Here is an 18301-nt window from a genome sequence, read left to right as displayed (position 1 = left end):
ATGCACACAGCAATAATCTGAAACAGGACAGATGTTTCTTGTTAATCTTACCAAATTTCAAAATGTGTACAATATCCTACAAATGCAACACTGAGTCATTTACAGGACAAGACATTTACAACCTCTTGTCCCATCAAGTCAGGAACACAGCTTTCTCTCACCTTCTTTTGTCTGTGATGTACCTGCACTAATGTAAGAAGATAGTGTGTGTTTTCTCATATCTCTTGTTGCAGTTTTAAATCAATCAGGGAAAATGTTATCTGAGCAAAGTTTCCACATGTTATTGAAACAGGGATAGGCAACAGTGGCCATCCAGTTGTTTTTGGATTGGAGCTCCCATAATTTCTAAGCAAAACTGTATCACAAAAAAGTCTAGTTTCCCATCCAAGATATAAGAATAATCGGTAAGTTAATATAGAATACAACCCAATTAGGATATAACAAAAATAAAATACTATTAGCAACAAATGATTATCTGACATTATTTAATGTTGCCAAGCTTGGTGTGCTATTCTAACATTTTGTGAAAAGACTCCAAATATGACAAAGTATTTATATGAAGCTAAATCTTCACTTCTAAAAAATCGAAAGCCTGGGATAATTATACAAAGTTTGGAATAGCTGCATAAGCATTCATTTCTATAAAAATGACATTATATCTTTGTAATATCTATGCACCACCCTAGGCAGCTTACTACACTTTAAAATCCTAGTATCATAGAGTACAATGAAGAAATGTTAAAATGCAACTAAAGTAGACACACAGATGAATATTATTTTGACATTATACATTTTCAAATCCTACTAGAAGAAAAAAAACTTATCAACAGACAGCCAGGAAGTGAATCATACGTGTTTGACTGCTATAGTATTTCACAACATTGATTTAACCACATTATAAACCAACTGCAGTTTCCAAAGACTCTTCAAAGAATCTCTAAATACTGTTGGAATGCAACTCTGCATTCTTCAGTTTTCTATTCTAACCGATAGAATTGTGATTTGCAATTCAACAACATTTGTTTGGGCTCCTAACTCTCATTCTGATGCACAAAAAGCTGCAATATAACAGAGCAGAACTTCTGTGTTCATCTTTAATTTACAGATTAATTAAGTTGGTGTTCAAGCAAAACTGAAGAAATTCCAACAGAAGCAAGGCAATTTCCAGCAGAGTTCAATATATTCTTCTGCTTCACACACATCTAACTTCCTGTCATATTTCAACTAAAATGACACTGAGCTTAAGCTCATGCAAAACATAAAAGAGAAATTCTGACAAATATTGGTAGAATTTAAATTCTATTAGTGGGTCTATATACATTTGTGTTCCCACATCTCCGGTCTGTTCATCTTATTTGAAAAAAGAAATGTATATGAAGTAATGATGTCCAAGAATCCTAGAAATGATCATGGTTGGAGGAAGAAGAGAAAAATATGAACTATTGAAATTATGTTTATCCTTCTTAATGACATTTCTGAGTTAATTACTAACCTTTAAGAAACTCGTCCCATTTTATTCTGTAGTGTAAATCCATATAAACATCAGCGCATAGGTCTGGGGAACAATTTTCAAGCGTTCCATAGATTTTATACTCATATAGTCCTGATTTCTGGAAAACAAACAGAGAAGTTAGATGGAGACAGTTGGAAAATAAGAAGTGTCCATGGTGTACCTCAAACATATAAAAGGTGCTCTGTGATATTTATTTGAAAGAAAAATGAACTCAATGCATAAAGATCTTGATGGGTATTTTAAATATATTGTCACGCAATCAATTGTTTGTGTGACATTGGATGAACAGTATTTTCATTTTCTATCCTCCCTACCCCACAGTTCTCAGAGCATCTCAAAATCTACTTTGAAAGGTCCCTCAAACTCTGTAAAATATTTTAGTATCATGAAAGGATATGGGAAAATCTGGCTGGATCTACACTGCCATGATATGTAGTTTGAAATGTGATCAATGTAGACCCGTATAATGCAGTCTGAAATGCATTATATGAAGTGTAGATCCAGTCTAAGATACAGGAATAAACTTTGCCCATTATACCAGTAAATGGAAAAATGGACACAATCAAGACAATCTCTCTGCTAGGCTACAAATTTTAGTTTATAATTTGAAACCTGAAATCAACCAGTTTGCCAAAAGCAATTTATCATGCACAAAAATGAATGTGTGCACTGTTGCCCTCTCTTTCTTTTTTCAAACATCTGTGTATGTCCTATATACACTGGGATGTAGATAAGATTAGGGACTACCATAAAATGAAGATTTTATTTCCATCTAAATGGCAATTCTTCAAAAGAAACTGCAGCATGGATTAGACGTCTATTGTAATACTCAACTGTGACATTAAACACACTATACATACACAAGTTTTCTTATATTAGAATTCAACAAAATATCCTATGTCCCAGTTGAAACAAGCTTATAATTTATCTCCCTCCACCCAATAATGGAACTTTTTGTACTAAAATACTTTCAAAGTGCGTTAAAGCACTGAGCTGCAGACTGAAAGATCCCAGGTTCAAGCCCCAGGAGCGGAGTGAGCGACCGCTGTTAACTCCAGCTCCTGCCAACCTAGCAGTTCGAAAACATGCCAATGTGAGTAGATCAATAGGTACCGCTCCGGCGGGAAGGTAATGGTGCTCCATGCAGTCATGCCGGCCACATGACCTTGGAGGTGTCTACAGACAACGCCAGCTCTTTGGCTTAGAAATGGAGATGAGCACCACACCCCAGAGTCAGACATGACTGGACTTAACATCAGGGGAAACCTTTACCTTTACAGTTAGTACTACAGTTTACACAAATACTATGTATTCAAGTTTCAAAGAAGGCATTATCGGAGGAGATAAGAAACAAAAAAAAAATCAACACAAGTCAGAGGTGGGCAAAATGTAAACTAACAGCCTCATCAGACAGACCACCGGAATCGCCACACATCATGGTGAATCCAGCAGTGCCTGGAAAGAGGAACCTGTCACCCTATGTCCTGCATCACCCAGCTTCCCCCCTACCCCATCCCACGGGAGAAAATGTCTGCCACTCGGCTTCCACTCATTGACTCCAATTGAACACGGGAAGTTTCCCCTGTTGCTGTGACATGCACTGATTCCTCTATAGAACTACTTCCAGCCCCGCTGGAAGTAGTTCTACATTGTGGAATAGGAGCTGGTGGGCTCCATCATAAAACTATAGAGAAACTGTTGCATACCACTGCAAAGTACCCTGACTGATGATGTTGTTAGACCTAGTAGCTTACCTTCAGGCAAAACAAAGAATTCTGACACAAATTTGTCTAACAATAGCATGTCCTCCAGCATTTCACAGATAGAAACCAGGACACACATGACCAAGCAACATGAGCATGTGATGAAGATGGCAAACATTATTAATGGGAAAGAGTGCAGGCAAAAACAGTTTGCTTTTGCATTAGCCTATTGGGAAAAGCAAGACTTTCCCCCATCAACCTCTTCCCCTTGAGTTAATTGAAATAAAGCTATTTTTGCATTTAGAATTCAATTTGCATTGATGGAGGTAGGCTAAGAATAAATAAGGAAAGTGGTGGAAGGATGGGAAATAAACTGGGACATTTTAAAAGTAGCTGAAAAGGCAGGAAGATGGAATTAAGTGGGACAATTCCTACCAAATTGGGGGCGTGGAGGGCATGCGATAATAAGAATTAAAAAGCCCTCACCTCCTGAAATTAGATGGCTCAACAAGAACACTTAGGCAACTTTTGTTTCAAAGTACAGTAGAGTTTTACTTATCCAACACTCGCTTATCCAACATTATGGATTATCCAATGCTTTTTTGTAGTCAATGTTTTCAATACATCGTGATATTTTGGTGCTAAATTCGTAAATACAGTAATTGCTACATAGCATTACTATGTATTGAACTAATTTTCTGTCAAACTTGTTATATAACATGATGTTTTGGTGCTTAATTTGTAAAATCATAACCTAATTTGATGTTTAATAGGCTTTTCCTTAATCCCTCCTTATTATCCAACATATTTGCTTATTCAACGTTCTGCCTGCCCGTTTATGTTGGATAAGTGAGACTCTACTGTACTTCAAAGTGCTTGATTCTCATTCTGATCACCAGTTCCATGACTGAGTGTGTTCTTAGAGGAACCTCATTCCTTACTTCTCAGCAAATGGCCAGTAAACATGGCATTATTTTTATTCTGAAACTATTTGGTAGTAGGGTTGTGCACGGACCCATTTTTCAAAACGGGCTCCTGCTGTTTTGGCAATTTCAGCTAGCCGTAACAGCACAGGCTCCACTGCCATATTTTTCCAGCCACAGCAGACCACATGGCTGCCCAAAACGGCTGCTTTCCGTTTTTTTTGGCTACACATGGAGCGAAGAGGAGTAGCCGTGCATGGGGTTTCCCTGTGAGGCCTGCCTGTCGAGCCAATCAGAACAGAAGAAAGCCATAATGTGTATTTTAGCTAAGTTGGGCTTCCATTTTTCTGCTGCAAGCAGGCTTCTGAGAGAGATAGATCGGTGATCTAAATTCTGCTCAGTGCTGTTCACAGCTCTGCACAGCTTGGCCTGCTTGACTCAAATAGCAAGCAGTTTACTTTTTAAACACTTAAGAAACTGCCACCGATAGTGCCCTTCACAGGAGGCAAGCTTCAAATGTGAGGTAGAGGTATCTTACCATTTCTAAAGATGCCATAAAATGAGGAGGTAATTTATATCTATTTTAAAGAATGGCTAATGCTCCTTCAGATGGTATGGCTCTCATTGAAATAAGTTTTTAAAAGGGGTGCCTTACCTGAACTATATTGAAAGGGAGTTGAGGAAAAATGGTCCCAGAAAGGGTGGCTTCTTAAGTCTGGTGTCTTTATCTCATGTCTTATTGAAGGATATAATGAAAAAGGATCCCAGAAAGGATGGTTTAAGTCTGATGCCTTTAATCAAGGTTTTATTGAAGGATATAAGACAGTGATGGCCACAGAGCCACAGCAGTGGCTTCTCTTTATGCTGGCCCAGCCTCGGAGGCTGGTGGTGGCTCTCACTCCCTTTCCTCAGCTCCCCTTCCCTCCCCTCGCTATGCCTGGATGACGCTCCCCTTCCTTTTCCACTGCCTCATTCTAGGCTTTGGCCACTCACCCCAAACTGAGGCAGCAGCCCGGCCTGGTGGAGCCCCTTTTGCCGCAGTAGTGGCGACCGCCATATTCCGTGATGTGACAGGAGAGAGCGGTTTCGAGCAATACAGTACATTAAAAGAGGTAGGAAGGGAGAGAGGGAGGGAGGGATGCTATATTTATTAAAATAAATATAGTGTCCCTACTTTGCAGATTTCCACTTAATCTGGAACATAACCCCCGTGATAAGTGAGAGAACACTATATTAAATATACAGTAGAGTCTCACTTATCCAAGCTAAGCAGGCTGGCAGAAGCTTGGATAAGCGAATATCTTGGATAATAAGGAGGGATTAAGGAAAAGCCTATTAAACATCAAATTAGGTTATGATTTTACAAATTAAGCACCAAAACATCATGTTTTATAACAAATTTGACAGAAAAAGCAGTTCAATACTCAGTAATGTTATGTTGTAATTACTATATTTATGAATTTAGCACCAAAATATCACGATATATTGAAAACATTGACTACAAAAATGGCTTGGATAATCCAGAAACTTGAATAAGCGAAGCTTGGATAAGTGAGACTCTACTGTAGTTACAATTATACAGTTTTGTTATTTAAACTATAAGTATTGCAAAATTATGGGCTTTTTCTCTAAGTGACACACCACACGAGTTATGCTTGGTTTTTTGGTGAATTTTGGCACACCAAGCTCAAAAGGTTGCCCATCACTGATATAAGATATAAGGATCCCAGAAATGGTGGTTTTTTAAGTCTGATGCTCTAAAAATGATGGAAATGGGAGACTTGCAAGTTCCCCATTGCTGCCAATGGACCGCATCTTCCTGGATCTTCTGGTTGCTGGATCTGAAAACGGATTTTTTTCCCCAACCAAATTTGGGAGGCTCCCAAAAAAGGGATCTGAGGGCCCACCGAAATCCAGATACCAAAAGACTGGCATTTGCCCACTTTGCTTTAAACTACCTGTGAAATTGTAGTTGTTAATCTGCTATCATCATGATACCACCAATCTACATTCCATTTAAAAGAGAGATTTAACTATCCTAATTGTTATCAAGATGGTATGTAGACACACACACATACCTGGAAAGCCCAGGGGTTTTGTTTTTTTGGGGGGGGGGGGGTTTGGGGGGGGGTGGACTTAAACCCGCTTTGGCACACGTTTAAGTCTTGTGTGGAAGCACCTTGAAATGGAAGATCTTAGAAGCCTGTAAAGATTTCTGCCTGGGGTTTTTTGTTCTTTGTTTACAAGAATGCAAACTTTTTCCATGTTTTCGAGAAATTGTTTTTACACAGCAATCAATAGATTTGAAGGTTCCAAACTTATCAGGACTGATAAGCCGCAATGGATGAGATGAGCATGTTCTCCTATTCTTTTTTTGTCATGGAAAAATAAATATTCATGGAATGAAATAGAAGTTATGAAAATGAAACTCATGTATATATGTGCTGCAAAGAGAAAGTTCTAACAAGAGAAGTGTCTCGAATAATGTTTAGGCTTAGAGGAAAACAGATAGTTTAAATCTTCTTTCAAATCCTCTCTACCACCCACCCCCCAACACACACACATACACACACTCTTTCAATAGGTTCTTTGGGGAATAAAAGGATTTGAAAAAAAATGCAACTTCCAAGGACACGGACTGCATAACAAAAAAGAAACAGAAAAATCTCCCTGTGGCTACACTCTGGGCATCCTGTTCACTTCTCCAACCTGCTCATGAAAACCAAAAAGCCAAACCTTGAAACAAGAGTTCCATTTGCTATCTACTCTTAACTTCATCCTAGTGAACGTTTCTAAACATAAAGAGAGCAGTGGAAAGAAAAACAGAGTCTGCTGTGCACCCCTATGGTTAAACAAGACAAAGTCCAGCTGTTAGAACTCTCATCTCATCTCAATTCTGGGAAACAGAAGACTAAAAGAAAATAGAAGCTACAAGTTCACAGAGTCTTGAAATATAGAATGACAGAAGTAGAACGATTGTGAAACACGAGGCAATTGTCTCAAGTAGATGCAGAGAAAAAGGCAAAATTCACCAAAAAACAAAAAAACAAAAACAAAAACAAATGCACACTAATAGGATGGAAGATATGTGGCTCAACAATACTACACGTTGAAAGGAATTGGGGATAACTGTCCATTATGAACATGAACCAGCAATAGGATGGTGTAGCAAAGAAAGCAAATACAGTGGTCTCACTTATCCAACATTCGCTTATCCAACGTTCTGGATTATCGAACGCATTTTTGTAGTCAATGTTTTCAATATATTGTGATTTTTTGGTGCTAAATTCATAAATACAGTAATTACTATGTAGCATTACTGCATATTGAACTACTTTTTCTGTCAAATTTGTTGTATAACATGATGTTTTGGTGCTTAATTTGTAAAATCATAACCTAATTTGATGTTTAATAGGCTTCTCCTTCATCTCTTCTTATTATCCAACATATTCACTTATCCAATGTTCTGCTGGCCAGTTTATGTTGAATAAGTGAGACTCTACTGTAATATAATAGAATCATAGTTTCCAAGGCAAACTAACTAATAATCCCACTATATTCTGAAATAGTCAGGCATCATCTGGAGTACTGTCTCCAGTTCTGGTTGGCTCTATTTTAGAAGGATGTAGACAAATTGAAGCAAGTTCATTGAAGACAACAGGGATGATAAGTGATATGGAGAACAAAACATGTGAGGAAAGATTGAAGAAGCTGGGCATGTTCAGCTTGATGAATAGAAGACCAAGGAGTGACAGGATTGCACTCTTTAAAATACGTCCATGACTGCCAAAAAGAGGAATGATCATTCTCTACTGTCGAAGAAGGTAGAACTAGTTCTAGTGGTTTGAGGTTAAAGGAGAGTAGCTTTCGACTGAACATTTGAAGGGACTTCTTGACAATAAGAGCAGACTGGCAAAAGCATCAATTGCCCAGAGGTGGTGGGTTCTCCTTCTCTGGATTTCTTCAAAAAGAGGATGGACCATTACCTGCCGGGAATACTTTAGCTGGAGATCCTAGACTTGATGGACCACAAGGCCCTTTCCAATTCTACGACTCAATGTAATTACAACAAAGTATTTGACAATCTAAATCCATAAACACTCTTATGAGGGCACACCTTCTAAAGTTTACATATAGGAAACTGAGTTATAGTCACTCACACTTTCTGTTCAATACTTTATGGAAAGCTGTTAATTTATCTTTAATGCCACCTAGTTGGAATGCTCATCTGCTTAGCTGGATACTAGTAGTCTACTTCATGGCTATGCCTATCTCTTTGGCAGCTTCAGTCCTCTTGGTCGCCATGTGATAAGAGTCTATAACACTGCTATGAAGCTGTTATTTCTTCTTAGCAAGAAGGGGTCTCATACCACTGTTTCATTATAGTCAGGGAAAGATGCATTTGCTGAATTACATTCTGCCATATACAGAAACCTTCCTAGGGGTGAGGATAAAGAATGTCTAGTGTCTGGAATTGTGTCTTGTGTTTGCATTGGAACAGGAGTACTTGCAAAAGTCTCCTTTTTAAAGGAACAACGCCAAAAGAAGTGAAATATATATACACACACATATTGTTTCCAAAAGTGCTGACCTCAGATCCATATAACTGGGATCTTGTTACCTGCCCTAGAAAGAAACTCCTAGCCAGAAATAAAGATAATTTGGCTATTACAGAGAACAGGATCATTAATGTCTATGTAAGCTACATACATAGGAGCCCCCGGTGGCACAGCAGATTAAACAACTGAGCTGCTGAACTTGCTGACCAAAAGGTCAGTGGTTCAAATCCGGGGAATGGAATGAGCTGCCATTGTTAGCCCCAGCTTCTGCCAACCTAGCAGTTTGAAAACATACAAATGTTAGTAGATCAATAGGTACTGCTCCAGCGGGAAGGTAACAGCACTCCATACAGTCATGCTGGCCACATGACCTTGGAGGCTTCTATGGACATCAGCTCTTCGGCTTAGAAATTGAGATGAGCACCACCCCCAGAGTCGGATACAATAGACTTAATGTCAGGGGAAATCTTTACCTTTACTTTAAGCTACATACAACCTCCATGTTAAGAAACTGAAGCTAGAGAAGAGAAATAGGGGTCTTCAAGCTGTGGCATCACAGAAAACACCTGGATGACCACTGCTGGAAGCAGGACCTTTGGTTTTATTCATCAGGACTTCTTCAAGTAAGGGGGGGGGGGCTTTAACACAGGTTGTATATGGTGGGGTTACCTGGGTGGCAGTTTTTCGATTCTTGGGCAAAAGTTGTCGACAACCCTATTCTATCTTAAACAAACAACAAAGTGGGTACAGAATTAAACTTAGATCTAGGGATGACTTGAGTTTCTGATCCCTCTTAACACATTGATAACAGGGTGACTTGAATGGGCTCTCAGTTGTAGAAACAACACTTCAGCTGCCATGGCTCTATGCTAGGAAATCCTGGAATTTGTAGTTTGGTGAAGAACCAACACCCTTTGGCAAAGGTGAAAGACCTTGTAAAACTTCTTTGATTCTACAGCAGATATGGGCAAATTTGGGCCCTCCAGGTGTTTTGGACTTCAACTCCCACCATCCCTAACAGCCTGCCTTGCCCATGCCTGTTCTACAGCACTGAGCCAGGGCTCTTCCAGTGGTTTCAAACTACATTAATTCTACAGTATAGACATGAACACATAAATCACAAAGGGTAGCCAGAAGTCGCTTTGATGGCACTAATCAAATAATACTAATAATATTGTATTATTAATTGTACTAATAATACAATATAATATTAATTATATATTATATATTACATGTAATATTATTAATAATATTACAATATATAGATATAGTACAAGATGGTAATTTATTGCCAGTATTGTGCTATGCTAATACTGTAATATAATATTGTACGTAAATTTAATTTGTAAGCCGCTCTGAGTCCCCTACGGGGTGAGAAGGGTGGGATATAAATGTATTAAATAAATAAATAAATAAATAAATAAATAATCACTGTGAGAATGTTGTATCTATATATAAAATGATAAAGTTGTTTGCGCAGTGACTATAACAACAAAACTAAACATCCCAGAAATACGAAATTTGGCAACACAATGCAAAAGGCTTGCCTCCAGGTTACAACAACACAACCACACCACAAAACCACAATCCAGACGCACAAAACTCACAACAACGCATCATGCAATAACAACACAACTAAACACCCCAGAAATACAAAACTTGGCAACACAATGCAAAAGCCTTGCCTCCCAGTTGTAACAACACAACCACACCACAAAACCACACAGGACCCACAAAACTCACAACAATGCATCGTGACTATAACAACACAACTAAACGCCCTAGAAATACGAAACTTGGCAACACAATGCAAAAGCCTTCCCTCCAGGTTGTAACAACACAACCACACCACAAAACCACAATCCGGACCCATAAAACTCACAACAACGCATCGTGACTATAACAACACAACTAAACGCCCCAGAAATACAAAACTTGGCACATAACTAAACGCCCCAGAAATACAAAACTTGACAACACAATGCAAAAGCCTTGCCTCCCGGTTGTAACAACACAACCACACCACAAAACCACAATCTGGACCCACAAAACTCACAACAATGCATCGTGACTATAACAACACAACTAAACGCCCCAGAAATACGAAACTTGGCACACAACTAAACACCCCAGAAATACAAAACTTGACAACACAACACAAAAGCCTTTTCTCCCAGTTGTAACAACACAACTACACCACAAAACCACAATCCGGACCCACAAAACTCACAACAAGGCATCGTGACTATAACACAACTAAACGCCCCAGAAATACAAAATTTGACAACACAACGCAAAAGCCTTGCCTCCCAGTTGTAAGAACACAACCACAACACAAAACCACAATCCGGACCCACAAAACTCACAACAACACATCATGACTATAACAACGCAACTAAACACCCCAGAAATACAAAATTGGCAAAACAATGCAAAAGCCTTGCCTCCCAGTTGTAACAACACAACCACACCACAAAACCACACTGGACCCACAAAACTCACAACAATGCATCATGACTATAACAACACAACTAAACGCCCCAGAAATACGAAACTTGGCAACACAACACAAAAGCATTCCCTCCCGATTGTAACAACACATCCACACCACAAAACCACAATCCGGACCCACAAAACTCACAACAGTGCATAGTGACTATAACAACACAACTAAACGCCCCAGAAATACAAAACTTGGCACACAACTAAACGCCCCAGAAATACAAAACTTGGCAACACAACACAAAAGCCTTGCCTCTCAGTTGTAACAACACAACCACACCACACAACCACAATCCGGACCCACAAAACTCACAACAACGCATTGTGACTATAACAAATACAAAATTTGACAACACAACTCATCCACCTCCCCAATCCCTACATTCACACTTGGCCTCCAAAAAAACAATTACAATAATAACAATGACAACAACAACAACAATAAGAATCAACACCATCACAGGCAAGAAACAGCCAGGCACTGAGGCTGAGAGGCCAGTCAGTGCTACACTGGGCCTCCAAAAAACAATACAGTAGCATCTAACTTATCCAACCTTCATGACCACAACAACAACAACAATAATAAACAATTAAAACAGACACAACAAAAAAAGACTATTGTACCACAATAAAAAATATAAACCGCACTCAGCAGATTCAGACGTCACGATTAACAACAAACCAAAGACAACAGGGATCTCAAGCAATTATCAATCAACACAAAAATTGAAGAAGGTAACAGACTTCAAATACTACTACTAATGTGAGTATAAAGAAGGTGGAGGTCACAGCATAAATACAACCTAATGTAGACTGACCAACACCACCAGACTAAGCCACAGCAACGCGTGGCCGGGCACAGCTAGTTTTATTATATAGAAGACCTATCATTATGTTAGGTCACAGGCATGGGCAACCTGACGGCTGTTAGGAATTGTGGGAGCTGAAGTTCAAAACCCCTGGAGGGCTCAATGTTGCCCATGCTTGAGTTAGGGGACGAATAAAGGCCCTGCTCCTACTGCTTCCCGCAGGGCTAATATCATTGTGGCAACAACACTATGGCATCACTATTATCCCTCAGGCAAAGCAGGAGGGAGACAGAGAGGCCTCCTTTCCTCTACGCCCCTGTTTCCATGGCGACGTCCCTCCGCCTCGGGGGCTTGGGCACTACAAGTAGGCCTCTCTCTTTCTCTCTCTGCGGCCTCGCACCTCGTCCTTCCGGCGGTAGATGTTGAAGCCCATGGACTGCGTCAGGAGCTGCCAGGAGGGGTCGGCCCCTTCGCTCGAGCGGGTTAATTCGCGGCAAACGGCCAGGAACTGCTCGTTGGGGAAATTGCGGGGCGGCTGCTCAGAGCGAGCCCGGGCCGAGGTGGAGGCAGAGGCGGCGGCCGGGTTGGCGCTCCCTCCTCGGGACATCCCCGCCGCCACCAAGAGCTGCTGCTCCTAAGGGGGCTCCATGGCGACGAGCCGAGCCTCTTCGGGAGCCGGAGAAGGAGGGAGAGATCCCGCGTAGAACATGGAGCCCCGCTTCAGAACGAAGGCGCTTCCGTGCCCTCCTCTTCCTCAGCCAGGAAGGAGAGCGGCTGCTGCTGCCCGTCTTCCAGGGAGCATCTACACCAGGCATGGGCAAACTTGGGCCAGGTGTTTTGGACTTCAACTCTCTCTCGGGCCTTTTCCTTTTCCCCCTCAGCCGTTTAAGCGGCAAACTGGAGGGCCCAGTGAAATTGATGCAGTGTGACACTACAGTAGAGTCTCACTTATCCAACATAAACTGGCCGGCAGAACGTTGGATAAGCGAATATGTTGGAGGGATTAAGGAAAAGCCTATTAAACATCAAATTAGGTTATAATTTTACAAATTGTGCACCAAAACATCATGTTATACAACAAATTTGACAGAAAAAGTAGTTCAATATGCAGTAATGTTATGTAGTAATTTCTGTATTTACGAATTTAGCACCAAAATATCACGATGTATTGAAAACATTGACTACAAAATGTGTTGGATAATCCAGAACGTTGGATAAGTGAGACTCTATTGTACTTCAATGGCCATCGTTCAAGGCGATGGGATGCTGGGAGTTGTAGTTCGTCCAGGCACCTGGCCTCCATGGTTGAAACGGAGAAACGCCTTGTCAAACTATAGCTCCCTGGATTCCATCGCATGGATGGAGCCTTGGTAGTTGAAGTGGGGTCAAACCTCATTCATTCTGCAATGGCTTCTGAGGCAATGCCATGAATGTTGTTTTCTTAGGCAAGGGATACATGGAGCTTCATCACACAAGAGCATGAATCCACTTTAAATCCACTTTAGGGAGGGACCTTTAAGCAGCTCAGCCAGACAAGTCCTGGGCCTCACCAAACTACAAACCCCAGGATTCTGCAGGAAGCAGAAACCGGATTTAAAGTGGATAAATGCTCAGGTGTGATGAGGCCCTCAGAAATGGTTCCGACAGGCCCTTTTTTCTGAAACTGCTGCTGCTGCTGCTGCTGTTAATAATAATAATAATATCCCCCCCCCCCTCCAGTAGGTGCCACCTTGCCATGGTGGGGGGGCTTAACCATTCCGAGGACGCTGAGGGCTGTGCTGGCGGTAGTGTAACTACCGGCAGGTCCAACCAAGCCAGAGAGGCCTCAGCTGAGGAATGGAACCAAGAGCACCTAACCCATTAGCATTATAGAGAATCAAAACGAAGTCTATACTGGCTCAGTTGTCGCCCAGGATTAAAAGGGCTGCGGTGGATGCTGCTGATTCTGGACATCCATCGACAAGTGGTCCCGGTGGTGCTGTGCCAAAAGATCTCAGCCAGCATTTGGAAACAATAGACATTGACAAAATTATGATCTGCCAACTGCAAAAGGCCACCCTGCTGGGATCTGCGCGCATCATCTGAAAATACATCACACAGTCCTAGACACTTGGGAAGTGTTTGACTTGTGATTTTTTTGATACAAAATTCAGCATATCTATCTTGTTTGCTGTGTCATAATAAAAGAACAATAATATCCTTTTTTGTATTCTGCCCTTCTCCCCTAGGGGACTCATAACGGATTACAGCATTTACATACATAGGCAAACATTCAGTGCCTTTACAATCACATGAGGCACACGAACACAAACAAAGGCAAGGCTTCTCTTTTCATTTCTGGCATCTGGAGACAGTGCACATCTCTTGCTCTGGGAGGTGCCTTTCTCCATTTTCAAGCTGAGGTGCCTGTGTTGTCACCTGGTCATGTGACTAGCAAGATTGCTCTTTGCCAGTACCTATTTATCTACTCACATTTACATGTTTGGAACTGCTAGGCTGACAGGAGCAAAGGCTTGACAGACAGGAGCTCACCCTGTCTCACGGATTTGAACTGTCCCAGCGGCACAAGGGTTTAACCTATTGCACCACCGCAGCCCCAATAATAATAATATTTCTTACCTGCCTCTCCTCATGGCTCATGGTTACAAAACAATTAAAATACATAAACACAGCAAAAACACTACAAATACACACTAAAATGTACCTCTATAAAAATTACATACCAAAACATATATCTGTGAAATACATATAAAAACAGACAAAACAGATTAAACAAAGGACATGCATTAAAATTCATATTTATGTTTTAAGACTGACTGGGTAGGCCTGCCGGAAGAGACAGGTCTTCACTTGTGTCAGGTCCAGCTTACTTGTCTGAACGCATCTCCCCCTATGAGCCAGCTAGAACATTAAGATCTATCAGGGAGGTCCTGCTCTCGGTCCCACTGCCTTCGTAGGTGCGACTGATGGAGACAAGGGACAGGGCCTTCTCGGTGCTGGCTCCTCAGCTGTGGAACTCCCTCCCCAGGGAAATCAGATTGGCCCTCTCCCTCCTAGCTTTTAGGAAACACCTTAAGACCTGGTTATTTAAGAAGGCATTTGGTGAATGACAAAAACATGGAAATATGGAAGTATTTAAAGACTTAAATGTTTTATGTATTATGTCTGATTATTTTATAGTTTTACAATTTTAATGGTTTTAATGTATTGTTGTTTTGATGTGTGAGTTTTTATACATGTAAAGAATTGAATTTTGCTACTGATTATGTTAGGAACCGCTTTGAGTCGTCCTAGGGGTAAGAAAAGCGGTAATTAAGTGCAATAAATAAAATAAATTCCAACAGCTGATTTAGCTGTTGGAGCTCCAACCAGGATGGAACCCACTTAGGCAGGATCTGTACTGCTATATAATCCAGTTTAAAGCAGATAACACTGTGTAACACAATTTTTGTTCCTGGGTTATAAATGTTAATTCCTAATTGGTTCTATAATAAAAAACATGGAAAATGTTTGTTAAACTTTAAAAAACTTTATTTTTGCAGGACATCCTGTAGCACATTTTGCTATAGCTTTTCAACATAGTTTGTGGCGGCCACAAAAATTTCTGGAGAATAACAACTACTTTCAAAGTAAGTCCCGTGCAGTAAAACAGGTAATTTCAAACCAGGAACTAAACATTTTTCAAATTTTGTCTCTTTTTGTAATCTGGATTCAGAAACTGGATTATATGGCAGTGTAGGTGGGGCCTTAGTTTTCAATATCAGAACATGAAGAATGAGTGGTATTTCCAGAGAGATACCCTCCCTCTCCTTGAAGGTCACATTTAACTTTCATGTCAATTTGTCTACTTTTCAAACTGCATTAAAACAATGAAGTATGTAATTCACAAAGTAGTGTTGTAATTCACTAACTAGTGTTCACATCACCTCTCTGTTTATGGCAACCTATGAGGTTGATAGGGTTTTCTTAGTCAAGACATATTTGGAGGTACTGTAGTTTTGTCAGTTCCTTCCCCTGAAATATTGCCTGCAACAGGGATTCTTAAACATTGTCCACTCATGACCCCTTTCTACCAAAGAAATTTTTATACCATCCCTGGCATATAGGTAAGTAAAATAGATATAAAAACCAAACATTTACTGGTCATAAATCAGCATTTGCAAGGGTTGCTAAACAGGTTGAATTTCCTTTTCGTGAAGTACAACCGAAGTATTTTCTACAGAGTCTGTTGTAAACACTGCTTTGTTACAGATTTGTGTAAATGCGTGGCATTCAGAAACCTTGTACGGCTGCCAATTTTTTCATGACCACGACATTGAGCTAAAGATCCACAGTTTAAAAAGCAGTGGCCTAGAATACCTGGTATTTTTGTCTTCTAAGTACCAACCAGAACTAACCCTACTTAGCTTCCAAGATCAGAAGAAAAAACTTCACGGAGATATACCCACTGACCACATTTAGCTACTTCATCATCACTGATACTCCTATACTCCATTAATTAGTCTAATTTCTTTCAAACTACACATTAAGACAAAAATAGCAATAGCAGTGTTTTATATATTACCCGCTTCTCCTGATGGTTCGAGGCGGGGTACAATAAAGTCAAAACATGAACATAAAATACTTAGATAAAAACACACCAATATAAAAACATACACCAAAAACAGATACAAAATGAATGTATGGCAGCAGCAGAATGTAAATTAAAACTCATGCTTCAAAGTTGACTGGGTAGACCTGCTGGAAGAGATGGGTCTTCAGTTGGGTCTTAAATTTTGACAGCTTATTTAGTTGTCAGAACTAATCCTTCTGGCAAATTATTCCACAGTCTTGGAGTGGATGATGAAAAGATCCTCTGGGTGACGATCGCCAGTTGGGTTCTGTCTGGTTAAAGTATGCATCTCTCAGAGGACCAAAGTGTCCTAAGGGGAGAATTGTACAGGAGAAGGTGATCATGTAGTATGTACAATTTACTAACTGGTGCATGTGCCATCAGGTCACTTACAGCAACCCATGAATTTCACAGGGTTTTCTTAGGTAAGAAATACTCAGAGAGGTTCTGACAGTTCCTTCATCTGAATTATAATTCACCGTCAGAGGCGGTCCAACAATGAGGCGAATTAGGCAGTCGCCTGTGGCACAGACCATGCGGGGGTGCTATCGAGGTGGAGGCAGCGGAAGGCCCAGCCAACTGGTCCGCGCGGGCGCTCTCCTGCTCTCCCTCGCTGTCCGAGGACTCCTTGCCTGCCGCCCGCCGGTCAATGGGCCTGTGCATGTGAAAGTGAGAGCAGGAGGGCGGCTGCACAGACGGGTGGCTGGGCCTTCCACCACCGCCACCACTGCCAGTATTTATCAGCAATTTGTTTGGGGGGGTGCCAAAATTTGGGAGGGGTGCCAAAATTCCGGTCGCCTACTCCCGAAAATTACCTCGGGACGGCTCTGTTCACCGTACATAATTTGCCACTGGTATTCATTTGTGTCCAGGTACCAACTAGCTTCCAAGATCAGATGGGATCTGCTGCTTTTAGGATATTTAGGCACTGAACAGAATTGTCTTTTCTAATGAGCCATCAACATTTGATTGGTCTCTGTGTGTGCCTTCCAGTTGGTTGCTGTCTTAGGGTGACCCCATGCACTACATAGGGTTTTCTTAGGTCATGGCAACTCAGGTTAAAGCTGCCTGAGGCGGTGGTGGACAAAACAATGAAGTGGAGAACAAAGAACACTACTGTTGGATTAAGGCTAGACCACACATACAAACTGAGAATAAGGAGGATGACATCTGCACGTGTTTAGTGGTATACAGTGTTCCTTCACTAATTCGCGGTTCACTTTTCGCGGATTCACTGTTTTGCGGTTTTTCAATAAACTCTAAAAGGCTATTATAAATCATAAAAATTTACAATTTACAGCCTAAGAAAGGGAGGAAGGAGAAGCCAAAGGAAAAGAAAAGGAGCCCAAGCGGCAACAGGACAAGAAGGAGGCAATTTATCAACATACGATTGGTTGATAAAGACTTACAATAGTGTATAACTACTAAAATAATGTATAAATATTAAAATAAATATAGCATCCCTACTTCATGGATTTTCACTTATTGTGGGAGGTCCTGAAACCTAACCCCCACGATAAGTGAGGGAACACTGTATACTAATGTCTTTGCCTTGTACCTTTCTGTTTCTCAAAGAAATAATTAAGATGCCATTGAATATAAGTAGATGTCATTCCTCTTCTCCTGTTACTCTTGCAGGACATGAATTGAGTTTTAATTTAAACCAAAAACTTTAGTAAC

General features: G+C 40.7%; 2 protein-coding genes across 4 annotated transcripts in view; one reads left to right on the top strand and one right to left on the bottom strand.

Moving 5' to 3' along the window:
- Positions 1–12878, bottom strand: part of pctp (phosphatidylcholine transfer protein) — a 94853-nt gene extending 81975 nt beyond the window's left edge. For 2 of the 3 annotated variants that reach the window (XR_010003034.1, XR_010003035.1), the window contains exons 1-2: positions 12410–12878; positions 1493–1610 (exon numbers count right to left, since the gene is read on the bottom strand). Coding sequence is in view for 1 of the 3 variants with exons in the window: in XM_003228443.4 (XP_003228491.1) it covers positions 1493–1610; positions 12410–12616 (325 nt within the window). In the remaining 2 variants the exon portion in view is untranslated. The remainder of the gene's footprint in view (positions 1–1492; positions 1611–12409) is intronic. The other variant, XM_003228443.4, reaches the window with a different exon arrangement.
- tmem100 (transmembrane protein 100) overlaps positions 1–18301 on the top strand; it is a 48722-nt gene that overhangs the window by 1608 nt on the left and 28813 nt on the right. The gene's annotated exons all lie outside the window — the stretch shown is intronic.

Source organism: Anolis carolinensis, chromosome 2 (assembly GCF_035594765.1).
Source record: "Anolis carolinensis isolate JA03-04 chromosome 2, rAnoCar3.1.pri, whole genome shotgun sequence".
In the NCBI taxonomy this organism is placed as follows: Eukaryota; Metazoa; Chordata; class Lepidosauria; order Squamata; family Dactyloidae; genus Anolis; species Anolis carolinensis.
The sequence above is the reverse complement of the archived record's forward strand: the minus strand, read 5'-3'. Positions and strand labels throughout refer to the sequence as shown.